Consider the following 25,575-nt stretch of genomic DNA (forward strand, 5'->3'; position numbering starts at 1 on the left):
ACCTATAAAGCCTTACACGGCTTGGGACCACAATACCTGATGGAACGCCTCACCCGATACAAACCCACCCGTACACTGCATTCAAGATCAAAGGCCCTCCTCCGGGTGCCTACTCCAAGGGAAGCTCGGAGGGTGGCAACAAGGGAGAGGGTCTTCTCAGTGGTGGCACCCAAATCATGGAATGACGAGGTGCGCCTGGCGCCAACACTGTTATTGGCGCCAGGTCAAGACTTTTCTCTTCTCCCAGGCATTTTAGCATGTGTTTTAAATTGTTTTTATATTGTTTTAAATTTTAAAATGTGTTTTAAATTGTTTTTAAAATATGTGTTTTAAATTGTATATTTGTTTTAATGTTTTTGATTGCTGTAAACCACCCAGAGAACTTTGGCTATGGGGCGGTATATAAGTGCAATAAACAAACAAACAAATAAATAAATAAATAAATGGGCAGAACTGCCCAAGTTTCTGGGTGGCACCTCTTTGTTTCTGTGGCCATTACTGATGGCAGCTGAGGAGGGAGAAAGCAACGGCATGGAGGCACCTTAAGACACCATTGAAGAAATGTGTCTATTTCCCAAGGCTTAGTCCCTTGAGAAATCAAAGGACCCACAACAACCACCACCTTCTTCCTCTAGGACCGACCCCTCTGAGAGCTGAAAGCCTTCAGGCCACATGTCTCCGGCTGAACCGACTGTGGGAGGAGAGAGAGAGTGAATGGGGATGCAGTTTACCTCACGCTCGCTCTGGTCTCACAGGCAAACCCAGGCAGCCTGCTGGGACTAAACAAAAGGGGAACGCCCCATGATGAGCAAGGTCCAAAGTCCAAAGCTCAGCTCAGTGTACAGGGCATAATAAAGCAAAGACACAAAGAAGGAAACTCCCACCCCAAGCAGAGAGCATCTCATTTCCTGCCCCCCAAACCACAGAGTGATTATATGTGTCTTTTTATACCAGCAGCAGAAGAATGTCTGGAGCTGCCTGCCACCAGGGTCAGAGCATTTGTCCACTGAACCTTCTGCTTCCACTTGGAGGCATTTTCTTTAGCATCAGTGGAATGCAACAATTAAGCAGGCGATAGACAAGAGCAACCTGAGGAACCAGGGCCTTTAATTGGTGCAACACAGTCAGTAATTATTGCTTCAGAAAGAGATACAGCAAGTTCCAAAGTGTTCACTGATCCAGGTAATTTAAAATAATCTGCCTCTGAGTATGAGACAGCAACCCTGATCATGCAGAGGAAAGGAAAAGCATCATCATCAAGGGATCCTATCTCATTAAAAACCATCTCTCATGTAATTTACAAAATGTGTAACGTTATAAGACTACAAACAATTGTTAAAAAGCATTTTGCTTACTAACATGAAACATCACAGTTCTGTGATGTTGTCATAATAACCAGGCATACAGGGTTTTCTGGGTCCGGGTGGTTCCTGCAGCACACAGTGCTAGCTGGGCTGATCCGTCCCTCTGGCGCATGTGAGAAGGAAGAAGCCGCTCACAGCAGCCCTCCAAAGCGCCCATGGGGCTCGTGCCTCACTTTTCCCTCAACCACCTATCACTAGGGATGGTCTCAGCTTAAACCACTCGATGGACCACACAGGAGAATACATAACGTATACAGAGGGATACAATATGCATCAACAGATCAACTGCTCCTGGCCTGCAAGTGAATCACACACTTTTTAAAAAGAGCAGGAACCAGTATCAATTGCTATAAATTCATTACCGAAGGTATCTATAACAGTTAATATCGGACTTACCAGTCACCAAGACTGAGCCACTAGAGGAGTAACAAACTACATACAGTCTCTCCCCACACTTAGAGATGTGCCTTTCTACAGCACTGGAGAAAGTCTGAAGTTAAGTAGAGTGGCCCTTTGTAAGCTGTGAGAGCTCAGCTCCACAAGGCATTCCAGTTCCCTACATCAATAAATCTTGCAAGACAATTAGTCTTAAAATACCTACGTTCTGGAGTACACAAAATACAAAGAGGTTTTTTAATCATAGCAATGTTATGGGAAAGCCAGAAAGAGCCTGTAACTCCTTTTTGCCAGGGTCACCACTGCCAAAATGTGCCATCGAGCATCTTCTCAGCTGGAGAGGCCTCTCCCCACTTCTGGGCAGAAGAAGCTCCTGGCCGATCAACAGAAGCCTTTCAGTGGTGAACCTGGCCTTTGAGCTTAGATGAAGGGGAAGAGCATAATATTCTCTGGTGATCCAAATTCTGCAGAAAAAACCCCAAACTCAACTAGGAATATATTACACGAAATAGGTAGTAGTTAGGAAGCGATCTCCCCTCTAGCAGCTTCTGAGATTTCAGATTTTATGGCTCCAGAATAAAATGACTTTAAAAAAGTGAACAATGAGTCCTCTGCTCAGCTCCAAACATTATGCTTTGCCTGGTACAATTCCAGGTATGTGGAACATCAGACAAGAATCAAGGAAGTGGAAGCTGGATAGCCAAGCCAGAAGGAGAAATAAAAGAAGGATAATGGAGGTTTTCCCAGGTACGGAGCAGCCACCAAGTCCCTCTTCCACCCCTCGGTCTTCTGGTCTCTTGGTAGACAAATTTAGCTATACATTTCCATCTTTTCTCCATGGCCATGGGCACGAGGAACTTAGTGGTGGTGATGATGATGATGGTGGTGGTAGAGTAGGAAAGAACGTATTCAAAGTCTGAGATTTGAACAAATTAAGCTGACACTTAACACCACCCACCATACAAGGTGAGCAGAAAAGGGTCACAAGATCCAGCCACATGGGGCTGTTGTCCTTGACTTATTAAAGGAAGCCAAGAGTTAAAACAAAGTTACAGCAATGCTGGCAGAGCTAGATTTCAGTTCCCTACCTCTGGTATTATAAGGAAAGGGCCTGTTCTTTATTTCCTTAAATAAATTTATATTCCCCCCCCCTTTCTCCATTGCGGAATCAAGGCAACATACATGAGATTCTCCCATCCAGCCACTAAATGGACCCAGACTGGCTTCACTTCAGCAGGGCAGTTGCATCATGTGACTGTCTTGTGCTGGATGGAGCCGCTGACGCTGGGCGCAGGGCAGGGCTCCATGTGTGATGAGGAGTCAGAGGAACCTGCTGACTGGACAAGGGTTCCTGTGAGATGTTCATCAGGGTGTCCTAGGAGCCAAAATCCCGCTTCTTAAGTGAAGAGCCACCTGTCCCAGAAAGGCATGGTGGTGGTGGTGGTCCCTACCCATCCTAAGTGGCCACTGGCCTATTGAGACCTTTCATGTTAAACTGGAGCTCGAGATGGGAGCTTATGGGACCTTTCCTGCCGCCTGCCCAGGAGAACAGGACTTGCTCTCTCTCCGCTTTACACCCCAGGATTTTGTGACTTGTAGGTGAGGATCTCAGCAGCGAGCTGCTGGGGGTCCAGAAGTTGTGGGAAGCGGCGCATGACTGCATCCACCAGGTGAGGGTGGAAGATCCCACACAGCCGGACGTGCACATTTGCCCGCTCCTCGGCAAAGCGGTCTGGTGAAGGCCATGGGCAGGAGGCCTCACTGCAGGCCAGCTGGTGGGCTCTTGGCACATCCCTGGGTGCTGCAGGCTGGTAGGGCTCAGACCAGTACTTGGCTCTTGGCCCCAGAGAAACCCTCGAGTCGGCAGGGATGCTGTACCCTGGAAGGGAGTGAGGAACTACCCTGCCAGAGGGCAGGTCTGGACTGTAAGGCAAGAAGCTGGTGCTGGAGCCAGATCCCAAGGTGGGTTTGCAGTAGCTCTGGGGCTGAGGCTGGCTGTAGCTGCTGGACTCGGGGTCCGGAGAGAGCTCATAGACAGGCCTCTGCCCCCTGCAGTGGTGGGGGTGCTTGCTGTGGCCACCCAAGGGGCTGGGCCACATCTCAGAGAGCTGGCTCTCCAGGGAGCCAATGCCCGAATCAAACTGATCCTGAGAGACGTAAGAAAGGGAATCCATGACGGGAGACACGGGAGGCGGCTGGTACCACTCCGGAGGCCTGAGGCTGCCACTGGTCCCCCCATTCTTGGCGGGGGTGCCAGCCACATGGGTGACCCCTTTGAGCAGGAGCGGGGGCACCTCTCTGTGCTTGGCTTTATGGCTCTTCTCCATGGGAGCCTTCTGCAAGGGGATCTTCTCGCTCTCGGGGGGCAGAGAGCTCAGGAGTCCTGCCTGGGAAGGCCGTCGGCTCAACCTCTCCTCTCTGGCAGCTGGAGTGCTCCTGGTTGGAGACAGCCTGGCATTGGCGCGGAGCTCGTCGGCAACAGAGCGCTGCAGCGGGTTGAGCCGCTCAGGGTGGTAAAACTTGCACTTGATCCCGTAGGTGCATTTCTTACCTGTAAAGAAAAAGGGTAGAACCTCAGCAAAACCATCCCACCAAACCAACCCCCCTCACGGTGCAACTATATGAGATCTCCTTCCTCAAAGAGAGACCACGAGCAAGTGGGGGGGGCTGGCCTCACCATAAGGGCACTGCTGCTTCTTCTGTTCGGGCACCACTGCCTTCTTCCTCAGAAAGTTGTCCAGGCTGGGTCCATGACGGCCAAGGGGGTCATCGGGCAGCATGAACCTGAAGTCAGGCAGCACAAGACTCTGTCAACAGCAGCCGTTTCCAAGGGCCACAATCCCCCCCCAGCACTTCCATGAACTTGCAGCTCACGTCGCAGGAGGCCCTTCTGGATGCTCCGTGGCCACATGGGGTGCAGAGGGCACCTCACAGCCTTCCCTGGGGAGGGCACTGCCTTCCTCGCAGTGCCTTGGCTCACTTGCAGCTCTTTGCTCTGCGGGACCCCCCCTCCAATCGGAGCCTGCCAGGGTTGGACTGAGCAGCTGAGTCAGGCGGGGTTGGTGGAGCCCAGTGGCGGCAGCAACACCAGAGCGGGGATCTGATGGCCTCCAGCCAGGGCAGAGCTTGGCAGCTGGTCTGATGCCAAGATCAACCACTTTCCCCCTTTTTTCTTTCTGTTAAGAAGACTAAACCACTTTCCCAGCAGTTTACAACGATATATGTAAAAACAAGAGCGAGGTCACAGCAGTGGCCATACAACGGACAGCCACAGAAAACCCAAATGCTCTCTGGAAAAAAAAAGAAAGGAAAAATAGGCTCTAAGTTCTCCAGGGTGGAGGTCCCCAAATTTGGAAGAAATCACTGAGAAGGCCCAGCTCCTGGCCACTGCCATCCCCAAACCTTGGCAAGAAAGGGACAGAGACTGGAGCCTGTTGATTGGCCCTCAGGTGGCGAACGTGGTTCTTTGGCTGCCTGTAACTTGGAGCCAAGACATTATGCACTAACTGGCCATTCTGCTAGCAAAACAGACTCTCTGTAGCACCTGTTTAATGCAGTCTGTTTCTGCTATACCTGGGGGTGGGCACTGAAGCCGCACGCTTGGCCACCACACCGCTGCCTTCTGACCATGTCTAGCTTCCAAGAGCTCCCCAGGCACCCTCTTTGGCAGCCATCCAGGGTAGCCTCCCCCAATGAAAGCAGAGGTTCTCAGCTCCCCTCACCCATTCTGCTTTCCCACAACCTCTCCCCATGCTCCACTTCCCTCAAGTGCCCAAGGACCTACTTGTCACTGACAAACGAATACATCAGCAGGCGTTCTTCAATGAACTTTTTCCACTCAGGCCGCTCCAACTGCAAGTCTCGGTAGACGTCATTAGAAACAACGATGCCGTCCGACTCATAGGCCAGCTTCACAATGAAACGGTCATCATAGCAGACCACCCGCTTGCCCCCCACCCGCCGCGAAGGCGTGAAGACAACGATCTTCTTCTTCTCAAGGTCGTGGAGGATATGCTGGTCTACAACAAGATGCACTGAAGTCACCACCTGCCCAAGCTCTTGAAGGGCCAGATAGTTACAGAACAACTTGGGAGGCAAGAAAGTTGGCCAGAGGCCTGGAGGAGCTACTCTTGGAATATGGTATGAGAGGCATGGCCTGACCCAGTTACGCCACTGCTGAGACAACCCATCAATGTTTCCTTCCACCCCCACCCAGCTGTGAACCTTCCATCTCGCGCTCTGAGGAGAGCTCAAATGCCGCATCACACTTTACTGCTTTGTTTTATTTCAGATAAGTTTCCAGCCTTCCCTGTCCCCAGCTATTGGGACAAGCAACACTAACAAAGGCAAACCACAAAACTAAAGCTAGTCTTGATCGTGACACAATCTCTGCATCCACAAACATTTGCCACTGGAAACTTGCCCTAGCGAGGAAAGTTCACAAGACTTCAGGAAAACGTTCAGACTTGGACTCTGCAGTGCCTCTAGAAGGAGTGTTCTGAACTTGTGTCCCAAAGCAGCCCAGTCGATCAGCGGCAATGCAGACCACCAGCCGAGGAGGGAAGAGTGCCACTGAAGAGGCAAGTGGGGTGACTGACTGGATGGGAGAGCCAAGTGCTCTCAGGGGGTGGGTGGAGGAGTGAGACGCGATCTCAGCCGTCGTGTAGGGCATGCTGGTGCACTCAGCCACCAGCCCAACATTAGAGGAAAACAGCCAACAACCTTTGCACCAGTCCCTCCCCTTGCTATTGGTCTCAGTCATCCCAAGCTAACTAACTGTGTCAATGTGCCCAATGCACACCTGACCAAGCAAGTCAACACTTTACCTGCGATGGGGACGTCTGGCCTCGGTTGCTCTTTTCTCCAGGATGGCACAAAGACCGTGATGTCTGCATGTCCTTGGTCAAGAAACCAGTTCACAGCCAGCAGGATACCCCGGCAGGAGAAAACATCTTTGTCCCCGTGGCTGCAAAGATATGGAGACCCAAGGGCTCAGTGTCAGAGGTCTGATTGGGCCCATGCATCAGGAATACTGGCACGGGAGAGGCAGCTTTACTCTACTGGGATGCTGCCCTCCCATTCCCTCTTCTCAGAGTGGCTCTCTGGGACAATCCACTGTTGACCTGGGCCCCCTGGGCTTCTTCCTCACCAACATTTCAAGGCAGATCCAGCTATGGTGGAACAAGGAAGAGGACCCCACTGGAAGCTACAGCCAGATCCTAGAAGACAGACCTGGATACTGGAGGCATGCAAGGTGATCCAAAAAACAATGCTTCCCTTGCACGGTTCAGAGGCCTCCAGCCGCAAGAGGGAAGGGTATACAAAAGGCCCCCTCTGTCCACTAAGTCTCCATCCCCCATACCATAGCAAAACAAGTCATTGGCATTTGTTCATATCTCTACATCTGTCTATCAGATGCAAGATGGACCTCTGGCTCAACAGGTTTTATTATTTATTGTGAGCCGCCCAGGGAATTATACTGGTGGCCAGTATGGCCTGAAGGCACATGAGGCAGCTCCCTGCTGAAGCTAAGCAGGGTCAGGTCTGTCAGTGCCTGGACGGGAGACCGCCTGGGAACCAGATGTAAGCCGCTTTGGGTTTCTAGCATGAAAAGGAAGGAGGGGTATAAATGTAATAAATAAATATAAATGCTACAAATAACACAAAACAATAATGAATATAATAAATAAAACAACTCTGAACATGTGAGCTTTCCCAGACACACAACCCAGAAGAAGTCTGCAAGAATGCTTCCCCATCCCAAGCCCTGGCTCGGGTCCTCACAGAGTTCCTCCTCTTGCCACTGCCAGGCCAAGCAGCCTGTGCTGCCCTTTCCTGGCTTGCAGCAGGCGTCTCCCCCCTCCCCCTGTCCTCTTCCTGCTCAAATTAGCTCTCTGGAAAGTTAACGTGCAACATCAGTGCTGCTGATGAGCATGTACAGTAGAGCGACTGAAGGTGTGATTGCAGAAATCCTGCATGCAGACTGAGCTACCACAAGTATTCATCTTGGTAACACAGGGCAGACCTTTCTCTCTAAGAAAACATCTTTTCCTGGGGGTGTAGAAAGGGGGCTACTGGGGGATCAAGGTAAAAAAGGTAAAGGTGTCCCCGCACTTGTAGTGCGAGTTGTTTCCGACTCTTAGGGTGATGTCTTGTGACATTTACTAGGCAAGCCATATATATGGGGTGGGATTGCCAGTTCCTTCCCTGGCCTTTCTTTACCCCCCAGCATATGCCGGGTACTCATTTTACCGACCACGGATGGATGGAAGGCTGAGTGGACCTCGGCCCCTTTTACCGGAGATTCGATTCGGGGGATCAAGGACAGGCACATAAATATAGAGCAAACTTGTCTAATTCCTCTAAGCCAAAGAAACCTATTTTGACTGTCAAGAGAACTTGAGCCTTGGAACTGGTGAAGAGTAGATTCCCCTTAAGCATGCACAGAGTACAGCCTCTTCCCTGTGGAGTAACTGCTTCCAGCAAACCTCTCCCCCTCCCACACATCTGCAGTGCAGGGAACAGATCATCCAGATCCCAGCCTCATGCAAGAGGCAGCCAGATCAGAAGCTCATCTGGGCTGTGATCCAGCACTGACAACTTAAGTTCGCCTGGTAGTTTCCTCAGAGGGCGAAACCCATTTCCTGTCCAAGGCCTTTGTGCAATTCGCACATGTGCCAGCAGGAAAAATGTCACCACTCAGTAGTGAAGTTGAGAGCACTATTTGCAACTGTTGGGAGGGAGAGGGCAAGTGCCAAGCGCTTGCTTCCCGCCCCCACAAAAAAACAAGCACAATGCATATCATGTTTGCACAGACTGAATACACTAATTCCTTGTGACTGAAAACAAGGGCATTCTCATAGCTCTTTAATTAGCCACACCCCAAATGGAAGGGAGGAGGAAAAGCAGGCCTTAAGATCAAACAGCGAGAAGGAAAATGGATGTCCCACTAAGGCAGCAGCCTATTCTTTCTTTCACAGGGTACCATGATGGACAGAGGCTGGCCCTTTAAAACTGAAAGGGAAGCAGAAGCCCCAAGATGGTCTCAGGAACCTGGGTTCTAATTCCGCCTTTGCCACAAGCATCCAGAATTGCCTCTCAGCTTTTGCAAAAGGGCTCGAGAAAGGATGGCCAGTATTGACTTCTTTCTGGGCTTACTTAGTTTTGATATTTCTATACTGGACAATGGCCAAAGCTCTCTGGGCAGTTCACAAAACAGAGATTCAAGCCATAAAACACACGAACATAACACTACATATGATAAAACTGAAAACAAATTAGAACACTGACGGGTTAAGCAGTTTGGGAGAATAAAGGTCTTCACCGCAACTTAAGTGCCAGGTGAGCTTCCTTCAGGAGAGCATTCCATAGCTAAGGCGCACCACTGACCCCCCCAGGAGCCACCTGCAGCACCTCATTTAACTGACGGGGGGCGCACTGAAGATCGGGAAGGTATATACTAAGCCAGTGATTCCCAAACTCACCCCCCTTACTTACTTACTGGACTGCTTTCAAGTCGATTCCGACTTATGGCGACCCTATGAATAGGGTTTTCATGAGGTTGAGAGGCACTGACTGGTTCAAGGTCACCCAGTGAGCTTCATGGCTGTGTGGGGATTTGAACCCTGGTCTCCCAGGTCGTAGTCTGGCTCCTTGGAAATCGCCAAGGGTCTTGGTGGACTGCGTAATGGGTTTTTTCTGCCTGTTGTAGCAATTGCCAGGTGCTGTGCTGGGTGCTGGGTGGTTTTTAATTGTATTTAATGGCTTCTTTTGTTTCTTAGATTGTATTCCATAGAATTGAAACGGCAAGTGTTCTTCCCAGACATGCCATGAAAAAATGGAAATGGCCTGCCTTCAAGTCGATCCTGACTTATGGCTACCCTAATAGGGTTTTCATGGTAAGTGGTATTCAGAGGGGGTTTACCATTGCCTCCCTCTGAGGCTGAGAAGCAGTGACTGGCCCAAGGTCACCCAGGGAGCTTCAGGGCTGTGTGGGGATTCAAACCCTGGTCTCCCAGGTCGTAGTCCAACACTTTAACCACTATGCCACACTGGCTCTCTCGACATGCCATGGACCACCAGAATGAAGCTCGTGACCCTCTGGTGGCTCACAGAGACCAGTTTGGGAGTCCGTTCTGAATTAAGCCTTGCAACAATGGAATGGCAGACACCTTCACTCCTTGTCCAACAGCTGGGCAAGGCCTGCTGGCCCTCGCAGGTCCCTTGGAAGTCTTCTGACTCATCCAAACACATCACGTGAGCTGTCGCTTTTACAAGTAGGTCATTGCCCTCCCTCTGTTTTTCTGCCAAGGGGATTTGCCTGCCCAGAAAGCACAGCTTGCCTGGGGCCAAGGCACCTGAGGTGCAATCACTCAGCAGTGCTTTTGAAAGGCTTTTGAAACTGGTACCTGAGCCATCTTCACTGCATGATGGCCATATTTGTTGTTCCCAAGCCTGGTCAAAGATAATGCTAGCTGTGCATATTGGTCAAGGGATACCTAATCACTTTGAACAAGTTCAAATCTCCAGGGCCCAACGAACTGCATCCTAGAGGATTGAAGGAACTGGCTGAAGAACTCTCGGAATCGCTGTCTATTATCTCTGCGAAATCATGGAGGATGGATGAAGTGATGGATGACTGGAGAAGGGCTAATGTTCTCCCTATCTTCAAAAAGAGCAAAAAGGAGGCACCTGGGAACTACAGACCAGTCAGCCTGACATCAACCCCGGGAAAATTACGGAGCTGATTATAAAGCAGCTAGTCTGTAAGTACGTTCAAAACAGTGCAGTGATTACTAGAAGCCAACATGGATTTATTATTATTATTATTATTATTATTATTATTATTATTATTATTATTAACTTTATTGATACCCCGCCGTTTTTCCAAATTGGAACTCACGGCGGCTTCCAGATAAAAAACAGATACAATTAAAACCTACCAAAGTTAAAAGCATATAATACATAAATAAATAAATATAGACAGATATAATTAAAAAAATGAACTCTAATTTAAAATAGCATTAAACTGTTTCTGATAATTAAAAACTATACTCATAAAATCAGAATAATTAAAAAATAAACAAGCAAGAACAATATAACCTCCTTTTGGGCCTATCCTTAGCCACCTTCGGAATCAAAGGCTTGCTGAAATAAGAAAGTTTTTACCTGTCGATGAAAGGACAAAAGAACGAACAAATCCCACGAGTCTAATCTTATCTCATTTTTTGATTGGGTAACCTCCATGGTAGACTGTGGGAATGCTATGGACATAATATATCTAACTTCAACAAAGCTTCTGACAAAGTGTCCCATGATTTTCTGATTAACAAGCTAGTTGAATGTGTGTAGGATGGAACAACTATCACGTGGATCCACAGTTGGCTACAGGTCGTACTCAAAGAGTGCTTATCAATGGTTCCTTCTTAAACTGGGGGGAGTTAATGAGCAGGGTACCACAACACTCAGTCCTGGGCCCGGTGCTCTTCAACATTTTCATTAATGATTTGAATGAGAAGGTGCAAGAATGCTTATCAAATTTGCAGATGATACAAAATTGGAGGGATAGCTAGACAGAAGACAGAAACAAAATTGAAAGGGATCTTGATAGGCTGGAGCATTGGGCAGAAAACAACAAAATGAAATTTAAGAGGGAGAACTGCAAAGTTCTACACCTAGGAAAAAGAAATGAAGTGCACAGTTATACGATGTGGGATACTTGGCTCAGCAATACTACATGCAAGAAGGATTTTGGGATTGTTGTTGATCACAAGCTGAATAGGAGCCAACAGTGTGATGTGGCTGCAAAAAAGGCAAATACTATTTTAGGCTACATTAACAAAAGTATAGTTTCCAAATCGTGTGAAGTGCTACTTCCTCTCTATTTGGCACAGGTTAGGCCTCATCTTGAGTATTGCATGCAGTTCTGGACATTGTACTTTAAGAAGGATGGAAACAAACTGGAAAGGGTTCAGAGGAGGGCAACAAGGACGATCAGGGGACTGGAAACAAAGCCCTATGAAGGGAGACTGAAAGTACTGGGCATGTTTAACTCTGAGGAGACATGATAGCCCTCTTCAAGGACTTGAACGGTTGTCACACAGAGGAGGGCCAGGATCTGTTTTCCATCCTCACAGAGTGCAGGACATGGAATAATGGGCTCAAGCTTCAGGAAGCCAGATTTCACCTTAACATCAGGAAAAACTTCCTAACTGTTAGAGCCGTATGACAATGGGACCAATGACCTAGGGAGGTGGTGGGCTCTCCAACTGGAAGCATTTAAGAGTCAGCTGGACAGCCACCTGAACAGCCACGAGTATGCTTTAATTTGGATTCCTGCATTAAGCAAGGGGTTGGACTTGATGGCCTTATAGGCCCCTTCCAACTCTACGATTCTAGATTAATCTCCTTAATTAATGTAGATGCCAAGATATTAACAGCGATCCTTGCTAATAGATTTCAGGCTGTAATAACAACATTAGTATAGCCAGACCAGGTGGGCTTTATTCACCAAAGGTCAGGAACAGATAATTTGAGTTGGCAGCAAATCTGGTTGCTTGAATAAAAGAACTGATGTGGCTATGATTATTTCTGCTGATGCTGAAGAAGTGTTTGACAAAATATTTTGGCAGTTTAATTTTGTACCTTTGAAGAAATGCGGGTTTCCTCAAGAGTTTATAAATTGGATCAGAATCTTACACTTTTCTCCCAACTCACAAGCAAGGACAAATTGAATTTTTGAGTGAGGTCTTTGATACTTATGTTTGGAGCCAGAGGTGTATGCAATTTGGCAGAAGAGAGATACTCTTGGTTCTGAACCCTAACAAGTGAAATTTAAAATAGCTGTGAATGCAGCTCATTTATTATTTATTAGTGGGCCCTAATCATCTATACTGGAACTAATAAAATTGATTTTGTGTAATTTCTGGCGATAGGATTAATTTGTTAAAATCCAAATTGCCAGTGAGCACTATTAAGTTATCTTGTTTATATGCTTTGGCAATTTTGTTAGTACCCAGATATTTTAATATAGTTAGGTATTTTGGTTCCAAGAGAAATTTCTCAAATGATTAAACTGAATTTAAACAGATTGATGACAGAGATCTCTCATGTTTTGAAACGATGGGCTTTACTTAGTCTATAAATACTATATATAAAAAGATATTTAAACACACATGTTTAAGTCAAGATTGATGGATTATCTTTTATTGTTAATGTGAGCTGATGCCTTTTTCCCTGTTATATTTGCAAAATAAAAACAGTTTTTAAAAAACAGTGCAAGTGGCTCTGCCCATGCTCAGGGGCATTGCTTAGAATTTCCTGAAGCCTTTGCCTCCTAACATGTAGCTCAAAATTAAGGGGAGGGGAGAGAAGAGTTGGTAGCAAACTGAGTTCACATCCTCTCTCTTCCTCCTCCCCATGAAGGACCACCTTCTCAACAAGCTAAACTGCACCCTCGCTCAGCTCCTCCGGGCCCTGGTAGCCTTAACTAACATTGCCTAACATCCTGACACCCAGCTCTGCGTGGAATGGACCTCTTGGGGAATGACTGTCACTTGCCCATTGGGTCTCCCAGCAGCAGAAGGGAGGAACGGCAGGATAGAAATCAAACAACAACAATAATAAAAGGGGCACTGGAAGAACAAACCATGGGCCTGACAGCAAGACAGACGACTGATCTGTGTAGCTTAGTACTGGCGAGGCTACATCAAGTGGCCATTGCTCTGCAGGGTTTCAGGCAGGAGTCCCCCCCAGCCGCAGGTGCTGCTGCCAGGGATGCCTGCATGGCGAGGGAGGGGTGGCTGGCTCCCCGGGCCTTTCTGGGCGCAACCATTACGGTCCTGGGATCAGGGCGAAGGAACACACCGACTGTTGCTCCAGGGGATGCAGCTGGTCTCCTACGGTGGTCCTTCAGGGACAGGAGGTGGAGGGAGAGAAGCGACATTCTCTCAATCCTGTTACAGTTCTGAAGCTCCCTCCTTTGATACACGGCACAGTAACTGGGAATGCTCTCAGCAACAAAACTCAACTGACTTTTATTCATTGTTAAGGTATCAGGACAAACACTGGCTCTCCAGGAGCCCCTCCTGCCTGCCTCAGACCATCTGAAATTAGACCACGCTGGACGTTGGCGGCTGAGAGAGCCACCACTGAAACACAACAGAAGGAAAGAAAATCCACAGTCAAAGCTGAAACTTCCTCGAGGGCAAAGATTCACCTCTACCAAACACTCTCTTCCCTATTGCAAATTTGCATGCAGTTTCCTAAAACCCTCATGTGGAACTGCAGCAGCTGGTGAAGGAAAGAGCCTCGCAGACTCATCTGATGTGGAAACAACCGTGAAAAATTCCCTTAGAAGGAAGTCGAGGCCAATTCTCCTCCACACACCCCTCTAAGATTTGCATATAGTTGCATTGAGTATTATCCAGGGGAGGGTGAATCAAGAAGGAACACTGTGTCACTTCCCTCACGCAGGAAGCTGGCTCTGCCTAGCAAAACTCCCCTCTAGTAATCAGGGGAGCCAAGCAGGATGTGAGCGGAGGGATCAGAAGGAACTAAACCAACACCCTCCTAGTCCTGGTGGTGGTGGGCTTTTAAAAAAAAAGGTTTGCAAGACAAACAACAGGCAGATTGCTCAGAAAGAAAATAATAATAATAATAATAATGATAATAATAATAATGATAATGATGATGATGATGATGATAATAATAATAATAATGATAATAATAATAATGATAATAATAAATTTATTAGTTGCCCATCTGGCTGGATGTCCAGCCACTCTGGGCGACGTACAAGATAAAACAATACATTAAAACATTAAAATTTCAAACCATAACAGTAAGAAACCTAACCCACCCCAAAAGCCTGCCTGAAGAGCCAGGTCTTCAAGGCCCGGCGGAAGCTCATCATAGAAGGGGCATGGCGGAGATCATTTGGGAGAGAGTTCCACAGGGTGGGGGCCACTATTGAAAAAGCCCCCTCTCTAGTCCTCACCAGTCTAGCTGTTTTAACCGGTGGGATCGAGAGAAGGTCTTCTGAGGCTGATCTTGTTGAGCGGCATCCCTGACGATGCTGGAGGCGCTCCTTCAGATAGACTGGGCTAAAACCGTGTAGGGTTTTAAAGGTCAAAACCAACACCTTGAATTGGGCCCGGTAAACAACCGGTAGCCAGTGCAACTCCTTCAGCACTGGAGTGATGTGATCTTGCCGGCGGCTGCCTTTAATCAGACGAGCCGCCGCGTTCTGTACCAGTTGCAGCTTCCGGACCGTTTTCAAGGGTAACCCCACGTAGAGCGCATTACAGTAGTCTAGGCAAGAGGTGACTAGGGCATGTACTACTGGTGGGAGCAGATGGTTGGGAAGGTAGGGGCGCAGCCTCCGTATCAGATGGAGTTGATACAGCGCCGCCCGGCTCACAGCCAAGACTTGAGCTTCCATGGTCAGCTGGGAGTCAAGAATGACCCCCAGGCTGCGGACCTGGTCTTTCAGGGGCAATCGTACCCCATTGAGCACCAGGTCCACATCCCCCCGCCTTCCCTTGTCTCCCACAAACAGTACCTTGGTTTTGTCAGGGTTCAGCTTCAGCTTATTCCTTCCCATCCAGCCACTCACCGACTCCAGGCACTTGGACAGGGTTTCTACAGCCAACCTCGGTGCAGATTTAAATGAGAGATAGAGCTGCATGTCATCCGCATACTGATGACATTGCAGCCCAAATCTCCTGATGATTGCCCCCAGCGGCTTTATATAGATGTTGAACAGCATCGGGGAGAGGATGGAACCCTGTGGCACCCCACAAGTGAGAGGCCAAGGATCCGAAACCTCATCCTCCAATGCCACTCTTTGGTACCTACCAGAGAGGAAGGAATGGAACCACTGCAATACAGTGCCCCCCATACTTAAACTCTCCAGGCGATCCAAGAGGATAACGTGGTCAACGGTATCAAAAGCCGCTGAGAGATCAAGGAGGACAAGGAAGGTGCATTCGCCCCTATCCCACGCCCTCCTCATATCATCTACCAAGGCGACCAGGGCTGTTTCAGTCCCATGTCCAGGCCTGAAGCCCGATTGAAATGGATCTGCTCCAGACATGAGTAGAGGTTGTAGCCCCTGTGCTCTCCTTTGAGGGTCTGTTGGTTCAGGGGGAAGCAGGCCTGCATCTACTATCAAAAATCCTGAAACCTCTGTTGAGATCAAGGACACACAAGGCAGCAACTACTGTTGGCAATGCCACAGGGCAAGGGGTGCACACCTATCTGGACCCGAGCAGCTGTCTAGTCGGGGGAGCGGGTGGCTCTTTGACTGCCTTTTTGAAAGGCCTTGGGTAGGACTCTGTTCTGCCAAGGAGTTCGGCAACAGCCAAATGGCTGATCACAGGCGCCTGCTTTGAGAATGGAGTGGCAGCAACACTGCTCCCAGAATGAGCAGATGTCATCCTCCCTACCAGAAAACGCACCCGTGCTAGAATGTGTAAGAGGTTCTCAACCTCACCACACCAGCTGGGAGAAAGCCCCCTCCCCCCCAGGACTGCAGAGATTTTCTCATCCCAGCAGGTAACTCTTAAACCAGCTTATTTCTAAGGGTAACTGCAAAATCAGGTAGTCCCCTCCCCCAAATTAACAGAACATCCAGCATGGAGTGTGTGCGTTCTCTACTGCAAGTGGAATCCAGCACCAGTCACAGAGTTTGACATTCCAGGAATGACCGCTTTCAAAACCAACATGCTCACCTTCATGGGAGTATAAGAAATGTAGGCGGCAACTAGAAAAGTTTGCTCCAATTGGCCAGAACACAGGGGTTTGCTTAACTTCTGAAATGATGGACAGGTGCTCAACTCTGTCTGCAAGCCTCAGCTGGTCACATGGGAGTTGTGTGTCCCCTAATTCCAGATGTGCAAGGGCATTGGGTATTGGATGAAGAAAATATAGCTCATAGTTTAGCCAGAGGGATTCTCTACAGGATTCTTATTCTCTACTCCCCAGGCACAAAAGGACTCCAGGACAGAGCCCTGGCAAAAATTAAGGCCTGGTTTTAGGGTTTCTTTGCTCTGGGTACCATCAGAGGCAAGAGACGCTACAGCCAGGTCTTCTCTGTGGTGGCAGCCCCCAGCCTTGCAATGCTCCCACCTCAGTACTGGGAAGCTTCTGGAAAAGTGGTGAACACATTTTTAGTCCTGGAAACATATGGAGCAGCCAGAAGCGTAGTTTGATGTGAGAATTTTATGCTCTTGTATGAACTGGAAGACTTGCGCGTATGTGATTTAAAACAAACTAGCAAAAACAAACCTACACCATGAAGAAACACAGAAAGATCACAGAGAAAAGGAGAACATCTGTCACTTGAGTAAGACAGCCAAGCTTTAAACTGCATTCCAGAGGAACCCCCATGTACACCTCATGTCACTGCCTCTTCCATCTGAAAATGATTTCTCCCTGCTTACTGCACTCTTTGCAATTAAAACAAAACAAAATGCAGTTCCCTGTGGACTCTGATATGCAACAACTGCAAGAGAGAAATTATCACTGTATAGTAGGAATTGGAAACCTGCTCGGTCAAGTATTGTTTACCCAGAAAAATCCAAAAATCAGTGTTGTAACTTGTCTGTGAAAGCATGAACAAGCAATTTGTATGTTACCAGCACTTCCTTTAACCCTGAAGTAAAATTACTCGCCCAACAGATTCCTGGGCTGGAAACAACATTATAGACAGACAGGCAGATAGATAGGCAGAAAGACAGACAGGTAACATTTCAATGGAAGTGCTGCTTCTGAAAGTTGCCATCTTTACTATCAAGTCTCCCCTCCCCCACCCAAAAACGCAGCTAGATTGTATAATCAACTGTCAGAGGACAGAAGACGCTGCCACCTGCCCCTGCCAAAAAACCCATGGTAATTTTTTTTTGTAAGCCACTCTGCAAGCCAATTGTAGCTGAAAACACCAAGTGGAGACCACTATATCGACACAGGGCAGAGCAGAATTCTGCTCTCTGGACAAAGCAGAGCACCCACACCCCTTTTCCCCAGAGCACTAAAAACATGTGCAATCAATTCTTGTAATGCTAGACACTCTGGCAGGGTCACAAGATGGGTGGGGCCCAAATGCCCATACAAATGTGCTTGGATGGACTTAGGAGCAGGTACAAAGCGCAAAGCAGCCTGGCCTCCCCTGTCGGTCCTCAAAGGGTTTCTTTCTCGCAAAACAGCAGAGCATGGCTTGCAAGCTTTGCAGCAGGGGTCCTGATCCATCTCCCTCAACCACCAGAGCTCCTACTGGAGCCTGAAATAACAGGCAGGATCGGTTCCTAGAGAAGCCCAGCACTATGCAATTGTGTGGACACAATAATAACAGTAAGTTATTATTGCGCAGTTAGTGCCTGGAGAATCTGCTCCGTGATCAAAAGGAGAAAGCCCATCTCTTTCCCAGGGTGATGGAAGCGAGATGCTTCTCGGAGGTACATGACATAGTGCTCTGAGAACACCCCGGAAGCCAATCATGAAGTGACTACGGAGGAAAAGTGCCTCGACTTGGAGAGGAAGCCCCAAGAACAGGGCCCTTTCAAAAGCCCCAAAGGCTGGGCTTGTAAGGCGCCACCCTCCGCTTCAACATGCGACCGGCCAAGCAAGCAGGGGGGGGGGGCACAGGCTGGGTCCTACCTCATGGCCACATTGCTTCCATCTATGACGATCGGCCGCAGGTTCTCCCCCTCCTTCCCCTCCGGAGGCGCAGCCCGCGTGGGGCTCTTGTGGGCTGAGCCTCCCCGGGGAACCAGCGGCGTCTCCAAGGCCTCCTGGGGTGCGTCCGCAGAGTCCTTCTCCCCGACGGCCATGCCCTGCTTGACCAGCTCGCCCAGGACCGTGTTGGTGTCCGCACTGAAGCCGTGCTTCTGGAGCACGACCGAGATCTCCTCCGAGGAGTAGCCCAGCTTGCGGAAGAAGTCCACCTTCAGCTGCACCTCCGCGCGATCCGGCCGCAAGGAGCGCCCCTGCTCGGGGTCCGCCTCGGCCGCTTCTGGGCCGGGGCCCTTCAGGCTGAGATAGCCGCTTTCGAGGGCGCAGCTGCCCCCGGGCTCCTCCTGTGGCCCGGACGGCTCACTCCAGCCAGGGAAGCCTGCGGGCGCGCCGGGCAGGCTGCTCAGGTTCATCCTCCTCCCGTTCACACCCGGCACCTGCCGAGGAAACAGAGCGATTCCCCGTTAGAGCCGCCCGCGGAGAGGCGCGGACTCCCCTGCCTGGGCTCTCGGGACCCGCGGGAAGGGCAGCCCCTCACCCCTACCGCCAGCAGCCTGGCAGAACGTCGCGCCACCGCGCGCTCCAGGCTCGGCCCGGCGCGCAGTCCGGCCCGGCGGGGCCCGCCGAGGGCGCCACGCCGCCGCCCGCCGTCAAGGAGCACAGGCTGAGACGGCCTCGCCGAGCCACGCCTCGATGACTCAGGCCGGAAGCCTGGGGGACCGGGCGAGCGCCCACTCCTGGCCGCAGCCAGCCCTCCGCGCGACGACCCTGCCGCCCGCCCGGCGACAGGGGCAAGCCGAGGGCGCGGCCTCCGCTGCTGTCACCTGGTAAGGCGACGTTCTCGCCGCCGCCAGCGCACGTGACCGGGAGGCCCCTACCCGCCCAAAGGCCAGGACGATGGGCTCGGTGCAGGAAGCGCCCCCACGGGGGCCAGCCGGGATAGCCCCACCGCCGCAAGCTGCTGATCGGGATCATCCCGCTCGGGCCCTTCACGCGCGGCCACCAGCGGGACCCCGAGAACGCCCGGGGCGCTCCGGTCCCGAGCTCAGAGAGCCGCGATGCGCGCCGCCCGAGCGACGGTGCTCCTGGCGCGCTCGCGGGATGGGAAGGGGCCGGCGCGCGCCCTCCTTACCAGGCTTTTCGTCCCGCCCGCCTTCTCCCCGTCGTCCCCCCTTCGTCCTCCGCCGCCTCGCCCGCGCGCTTCTCCATCGGGCCGGTGCGGGGCCGGCCGCGGCTGGCTCTTTATAGGGCGCCGAGCTGGTGGCAGCCGAGAGTCGAGCGGGGCCGGGGAGGAGCCGCCGCCGCCGCCGCTTCCTGAACCGCCCTCTCCGACCGTCGGAAGGGGGAGCCGAGCCCTCTCTGGCCGCGGACGAGCGGGGCGCTGCAGCTCGCCTTCGGCAGCCGCGGCCTGCGGTGGGCCGGCCCGGACAGTTCGGGGGCCTTCGCAAGGCGTCTCCTCGCCCGCTCAGCGGCCAGCCCCGCCGCCCTTCCAGACCTCGCTTCCACGGGCCTTTGCCTCCGCCCGGGGAAAAGCAAGCAGTGGCCGCGACGGGCAGAGGCGCCGAAGCGGCAGCCAGAATTTCAGCCGCGGGGGCGGGAGCTGGGTGGTCGCGGCTGCGAAGCCCGATGGCGGAAACACTCCTGGCCCGCGGTGGCCCAGCTGAGGGGGGGTGCCGAGCTGAGCTCAGCTGCTGGGGTGTTGTTGTTTTAATTGTGCTGTCTGCAGTGAGCCAGCGGGCAAAAAACAAGTGTCTGTAACCTCGCCCCCCCCCCCTCGCGTTCTACAGGCTGCTTTGTTACTAACTGCGAAAATGATCTTCCTTCAGTTAGCTTTAAAGTATGTTTCCTTTTCAGTTTCCACTTTGATGTCATTTGCGCTAGGTAAAAATCAGCGAATGCCTCCTAAGATTTGCGGGCAAGGTGCCCTGGAGAGTTAATTTCCTGCGGCAGTTGCCACAGGGAAAGGCGTAGCAGTGACGTCAGGCCAGGCCTGGAGGGAGGCATCCTTCCTTCCTGGGTCGGGGAGGAGAAGGTCACAGCAGGCCAGAACCAGAAGATGGTGAGACTCAGCCCCAGGAAGGAATAAGAAGCTCTGCCAGAAGGGCTCTGGCATTTGGAGGAGGTATGCAGGAGAAGCAGAACCCATCCTCTAATCAGATCCATAATTCTGCCTGATCCCAGGGCAAGGAGGAGCTGCAGGCAAAAGCTGTAATCTTGCATGTGGCCCCCAGCTCTGTAGCCACATGGTTGAGTCCTCAGACCCAGGGATTCCCCTGCCATGTGTGGACTGGAGGGGAGGCTGCCATCACTGCCTCTGGCTGGGAGCAAGCACCATAGTTTAACTGTGCACTGTGTAAAGTACTTTCTTTGGTTTGAGTCTTTCAACATTCTTCACTGGAAGGCCCTGAGTTCTAGTATTATGAGAATGAAATGTAGATTCATCACAATGATCTTTAAAGCCTGAGCCATTAAGACTATTTAGTTCTTCTTGTGAAAATTGTTATGGTCGCTGAGAGATAAAATTCTCCCTATCCATTTTCTATACACTTTGCATAATTTTACACCCCTATCAATATGTCACCACTTACTCACCTTTTCCCTAAAACCCCCAAATGTTGTGACCTTTCCTCGTAGGGGAGTGGCTCCAATCCCTTGATCATTTTTCTTGGCTCCACAATATTATACAGCCACAAGAGTGGCTGTGTGTATACTACAGCCAGCATGGATTTTTTGTATTCCACAATACTAAATTGAAAATACCCCTATGTTATTCTGCTTCCCATAAGCTCATTTCAAAACAAAACCTTACAAAACTTACAGTCCTGAACTCAGAAATGCTTGCTTAACAACCCTCTAAGTTTTCATGGTGATACACAAAACACTCAGAGAGAATCCAGAGTTCAAAATGTAAAACGAGAAAAAAAACCAGACCCTCACTGGACTTTTTTTCTGTCAGTGGTCTCATAATTTGTTGAAATGAATTAGAAATCAGCCATGTTCACAGAGTACCTATAATCCTATTATTGACATTGCCCCATACATTAACCTTCATCTTCTGCAGTTTAAAAGTTTAAAAAATGCCTGGCTGATTTTAAATTAATTTAAGAAATTTAACATTGGAGTCTATGATAGTGTGGTGGTTGTACTAGTGCAAGCAACTCTGCTCACAGAAGGATATTTCACACCAGCTGTTCCCCTGATGAAGGCCTAAACGCATATCGGCCGAAATGCATTGTGCTTTTGTTAAAAATAAATATTTTTTCTAGCATCTTGGGGTTCCCCCCTTTCTTTTCCTTAGCTAATCAGGGGCCACACCCAGGCCAGACCTTTATTTCACTTTAGACAGTCCTGGCTTCCCCCAGTCAGCCGCTCCGATTGAAGCTCTGTGAGGGGAACAGGACATCTCCTAGCAACTCTCAGCCCCCTTCACTAATTACATTTCCCAGGATTCTATGGGAGAAGCCATGACTGTCTAAAGTGGAATAAAGGCCTGGTGTGGATGTGGCCAGGGACAGCTTTGGTTTAAGTTTGGGTGGGAGGCTACATGTGCCTGCTGTAGAATAAAAAGGTGGGGGAAACCCAAAAATGATACTGTTAACAATATTTTCCTTTTGGAAAGGAAAGGGGCTTCCCTTCTGCTCAGTGCCCACCCACCCAATCTCCTCCCCCTTTTCTGCTCCCCCCTTCTTCCTACCCATACCCTTCCTCCCCCTTCCCTGCCCCTCTTCCAGGTCAGTTTCACCTGTCCTAAACATGATTGCACAGGAGTAGATCCCACTGAACTCAGTAAGCATGCAAATCATCAGACCTACCCTACCCTCCTCCCTCCTATCCCTCCCAGCTTCTCCCCTTCCCTTCCACTGTGGTCAGTTTTGCCTATCCTAAGCATGATTGCAGGGGAGTAAATCCCATTGAACTCAATAAGCATGCAAATTATTAGGCCTGCCTTTCTACTCCCCCTCCCCATCTCCTCTCCCCAGATTTGACACAGATTTCTAAGATGAATAATGAGAGAAATATAATTTTCTAGGTAAGAGTCTGTAGAAACAGTAGTAACACAGAAAAGCGAAGTAAGAAGAACAGCAAGAAACATACAAAAATATAATTCTCCATCTTTGGAGATGGCAGGTGTTGCCACCACTCACCATATGCTCAGAGTCACACATTACCGAATTCTTCCAAGCTGATTAAAAAGCAGAGAAATTCTTCCAAGCTAAACAGCAAGTGGATTGGACTGTGAAAGACCAACCCAAATTGTGTTTGCATTTTGACAAATGTGTAGGGCAGTCCAATATGTCAGAGAGGAGGTAAGGTCTCCTCCTCCCCTGGTGCATTCACTATAGCTGCCCCATTTCCCTGCTTTTTAAAGTTTGATAGACATATCTGTTGACTATAGGTATGTTCTTAAACCACAAGGGTGTTTTTTTTGCCTATTAGTGAATCCTTTTTTGAAATTAGGTGACCAGAACTGTATACAATATTCCAATTTCAATTGCACTATAGATAATAATGGCATTATGATATCCCTTACAGAGCCACAATTCCCAGTATCTTTAACAAGCTACAGTTATCAGGATTCTTGGGGCGTGTGTGCTGTAAATGCATATTGTGTATGCAGCCTGACTGTATTTTTCCCTCTTGATCAACACACACATACACACACTGGCCAGAAAGGAAAGTGAAATTAGGTCGAGAGACAGAGACTACTGACGTGTCACATCAGCCTATGCCCCACCTTCCCTGGGGCTTCTACTTAAGACCTGTCTGCCCTGAGGGAAGGCAGAAGTGCAGGCCAGGCACCTTGTGCTATCAGCTCCTGAAGTTGGCCTGAGAATTACTTTATTTTAAATTGAGAAATGACGTGGGCGCTTTGGCAGAATATAAATACAATAAACAAGCATTGCAGATAAGGGTTCTGCCACTCCACTCTGTCTGTCTGTGTGTGTGTGTGAGAGAGAGAAAGAGAGAGAGAGAGAAGTGGGCCCCAATATCAGTAGCAATGTCAACTTCAAAGTCTTTAGGCATAAAATGGCAAAATGAGATGTATCACAGTTATGTTGCCATTTGACTTCACCGGTTCTTGCTTCTAGGTACATGTGAGGTTATGTTTGCAGCATTCATGCAGCCACATTAGACCCTTTCAAACGCAGCTACTGCTTCCATCCATCTTCTCCCCCAAACATAGCGGATCGATCAACTTCTCTATTCGAATCTCTTTCTGTGGGTTTAATCTCGGGGCTTAGAGTCTCTGCAGTATTAATCCTGTGCAGAAAAGCACAAATTTGGGCCAACTCCAAGTGGGATTGATTCTGCTGGGCCGATTGGATTAAATTGGTATGGCTCGCAGTGTGCATTCAGCAAGAGTGCAGGCTAGCAAGGCAGCTGTTAGTTTGATGCTCACCCTAGGAGTTTAGCTGGAAGCATTTGCTGAGGAATCAACTGCTGCAAACAGAAGTGGGGGGTAGGGATAATAAGAAAGAGAAACATTCAGTGCTCTACATTATGCATGTCAGGCTGCAATTTAAATAAAGAATAACATATCAAGCCAAGGGACTGGGTCCAATGGGAACACTCAAAGCTGCTTTAGAGAATCAGGCTGTTGCTCCATCTAGCTCAGTATCAGCAACTCTTGAGGGTTTCAGGTAGGAGTCCGTCCCAGAGATGCTGGGGAGTGAACCTGTTGCCTCCTGTACGCAAAGCAGGCACTCTTCAGCTGAGCTGCAGCCTTCGCTGATTAGCCAAAGCTCTTTCACCAGTCAAGAGACTTGATCCTTATAAATATATGGATACCCAGGTAACTAGGCTGGAAATATCCCTAACATTGATGTTGCTGGTTTCTAGGAATTTAAGGGGAACCCCACCATTGCAATGGGACTTGCACCAGCTCAGCTATAGGAAAGCTGAGTGCCTTGGGAACATTTGATGTTGGCTCCTGGGAATGAGAAATGTCCATCCATTTTATGGCTGCATACATACTCTACATCTAAAGCACATTACATCCCCCAAAGAAACCTGGGAGCGGTAGTTTACTCCTTGCAGAGCTACAATTCCCAGAATCCTTAAACTATACATCCCAGGATTCTTTGGGGGAAGTCGTGCTTTAAATGCGTAGTGGGCCCCCAGCCTATGTCTTATTTCTTTTGTCAGAAGTAGTACCACTGAATTCATTTGTGTCTGTGGGCAAGATCCTGTGTGACCGCAAGAGGAGTGGGCAGGTGTCTCTTGGAAAGTCTCCTAAGCGGCGGTAACGCAGCCAAAGCTCTGCTCATGGCCGGAGTTCAATTCCAACGGAAGGAGGAAGTCAAATCTCCGGTAAAAGGGGTCAAGGTCCACTCAGCCGTCCATCCATCCGTGGTTGGTGAAATGAGTACCTGGCATATGCTGGGGGATAAAGAAAGGCCGGGGAAGGAACTGGCAATCCCACCCCATATATACAGTCTGCCTAGTAAACGTCGCAAGACGTCACCCTAAGAGTCGGAAACGACTCGCACTACAAGTGCAGGGACACCTTTACCTTTACTTTTTACCTTTGTTTTGACAGAGTTACAGCAATTCCTGCTTTTAACTTTGGGCATAAGGTGAGCTTCCAGCCCCGCCCCTCTCCATTTCTTCCTGCCAGGAGGAGCCTTGGGTTGAGGCCGAGGGGGCAAAGCGAACAGGCTGTGTTGCCTGCCAGGTGACTCTTTATGTGTTCAAACCTTTCTGCTGCCTTTTGTCTCCTTCCAGCACTGGGCAGGATTGTGACACAGCCTCCTGACGAATGCTGGGGCAGAATTTTTATGGAAACACCTGGCCTCTATGCAAATCAGTTTTTGCAGTGAGGAAGATTTGCCTAAAATTTAAATGGCAGAAATATGCTTGTTCGTGAAAAGCCTACTCTGCTTCCTGGTTTCTGTGGAGACCAGGCCAAGCGCCCTTTGCCCTTGATAGCGCTTCCTCTCCTTCCACGGGCTGCTTGGCCTGCAGCTTCAAGGGGGGTGCTGGGCAGATCGGCTGCAGACAGATGCAGACTCCCCTGATTTCTCAGACTTGGGATCATGTGGCAACTGCTGGAGTTTGTAACGCTTGGCTGTGTGCCTGAATT

At 49.6% G+C, this 25,575-nt stretch overlaps 1 protein-coding gene across 3 annotated transcripts; it reads right to left on the bottom strand.

Moving 5' to 3' along the window:
* Positions 1-1,077: 1,077 nt before the first annotated feature.
* Positions 1,078-20,191, bottom strand: ZC3H12A (zinc finger CCCH-type containing 12A). Of its 3 annotated transcripts, none has more exons than XM_061596940.1 (6): positions 19,624-20,191; positions 18,417-18,928; positions 6,587-6,726; positions 5,545-5,779; positions 4,438-4,544; positions 1,078-4,311 (listed from the first exon to the last, which is right to left on the bottom strand). In XM_061596940.1, the coding sequence occupies exons 2-6, from the start codon at positions 18,902-18,904 to the stop codon at positions 3,332-3,334; spliced, it is 1,950 nt and encodes a 649-aa protein (XP_061452924.1). In that variant the 5' UTR covers positions 18,905-18,928; positions 19,624-20,191; the 3' UTR covers positions 1,078-3,331. The 3 variants fall into 3 exon arrangements, with proteins under 3 accessions (XP_061452924.1, XP_061452926.1, XP_061452925.1); XM_061596942.1 differs by lacking the exon at positions 19,624-20,191 and adding an exon at positions 19,036-19,125; XM_061596941.1 differs by lacking the exon at positions 19,624-20,191 and adding an exon at positions 19,030-19,125.
* Between the last annotated feature and the right edge of the window lie 5,384 nt (positions 20,192-25,575).

This window comes from Rhineura floridana, chromosome 15 (assembly GCF_030035675.1).
Source record: "Rhineura floridana isolate rRhiFlo1 chromosome 15, rRhiFlo1.hap2, whole genome shotgun sequence".
NCBI lineage: Eukaryota > Metazoa > Chordata > Lepidosauria > Squamata > Rhineuridae > Rhineura > Rhineura floridana.

Bases quoted from the DNA above. Each gene is read 5' to 3' on its own strand.
- ZC3H12A (XM_061596940.1), bottom strand. From the start codon at position 18,904: ATGAACCTGAGCAGCCTGCCCGGCGCGCCCGCAGGCTTCCCTGGCTGG. The intron at 6,727-18,416 runs GTAGGACCCAGC...ATATCTTTGCAG, and splicing joins GGAAGCAATGTGGCCATGAG to CCACGGGGACAAAGATGTTT. The intron at 4,312-4,437 runs GTGAGGCCAGCC...TTTTCTTTACAG, and splicing joins GAAGCAGCAGTGCCCTTATG to GTAAGAAATGCACCTACGGG.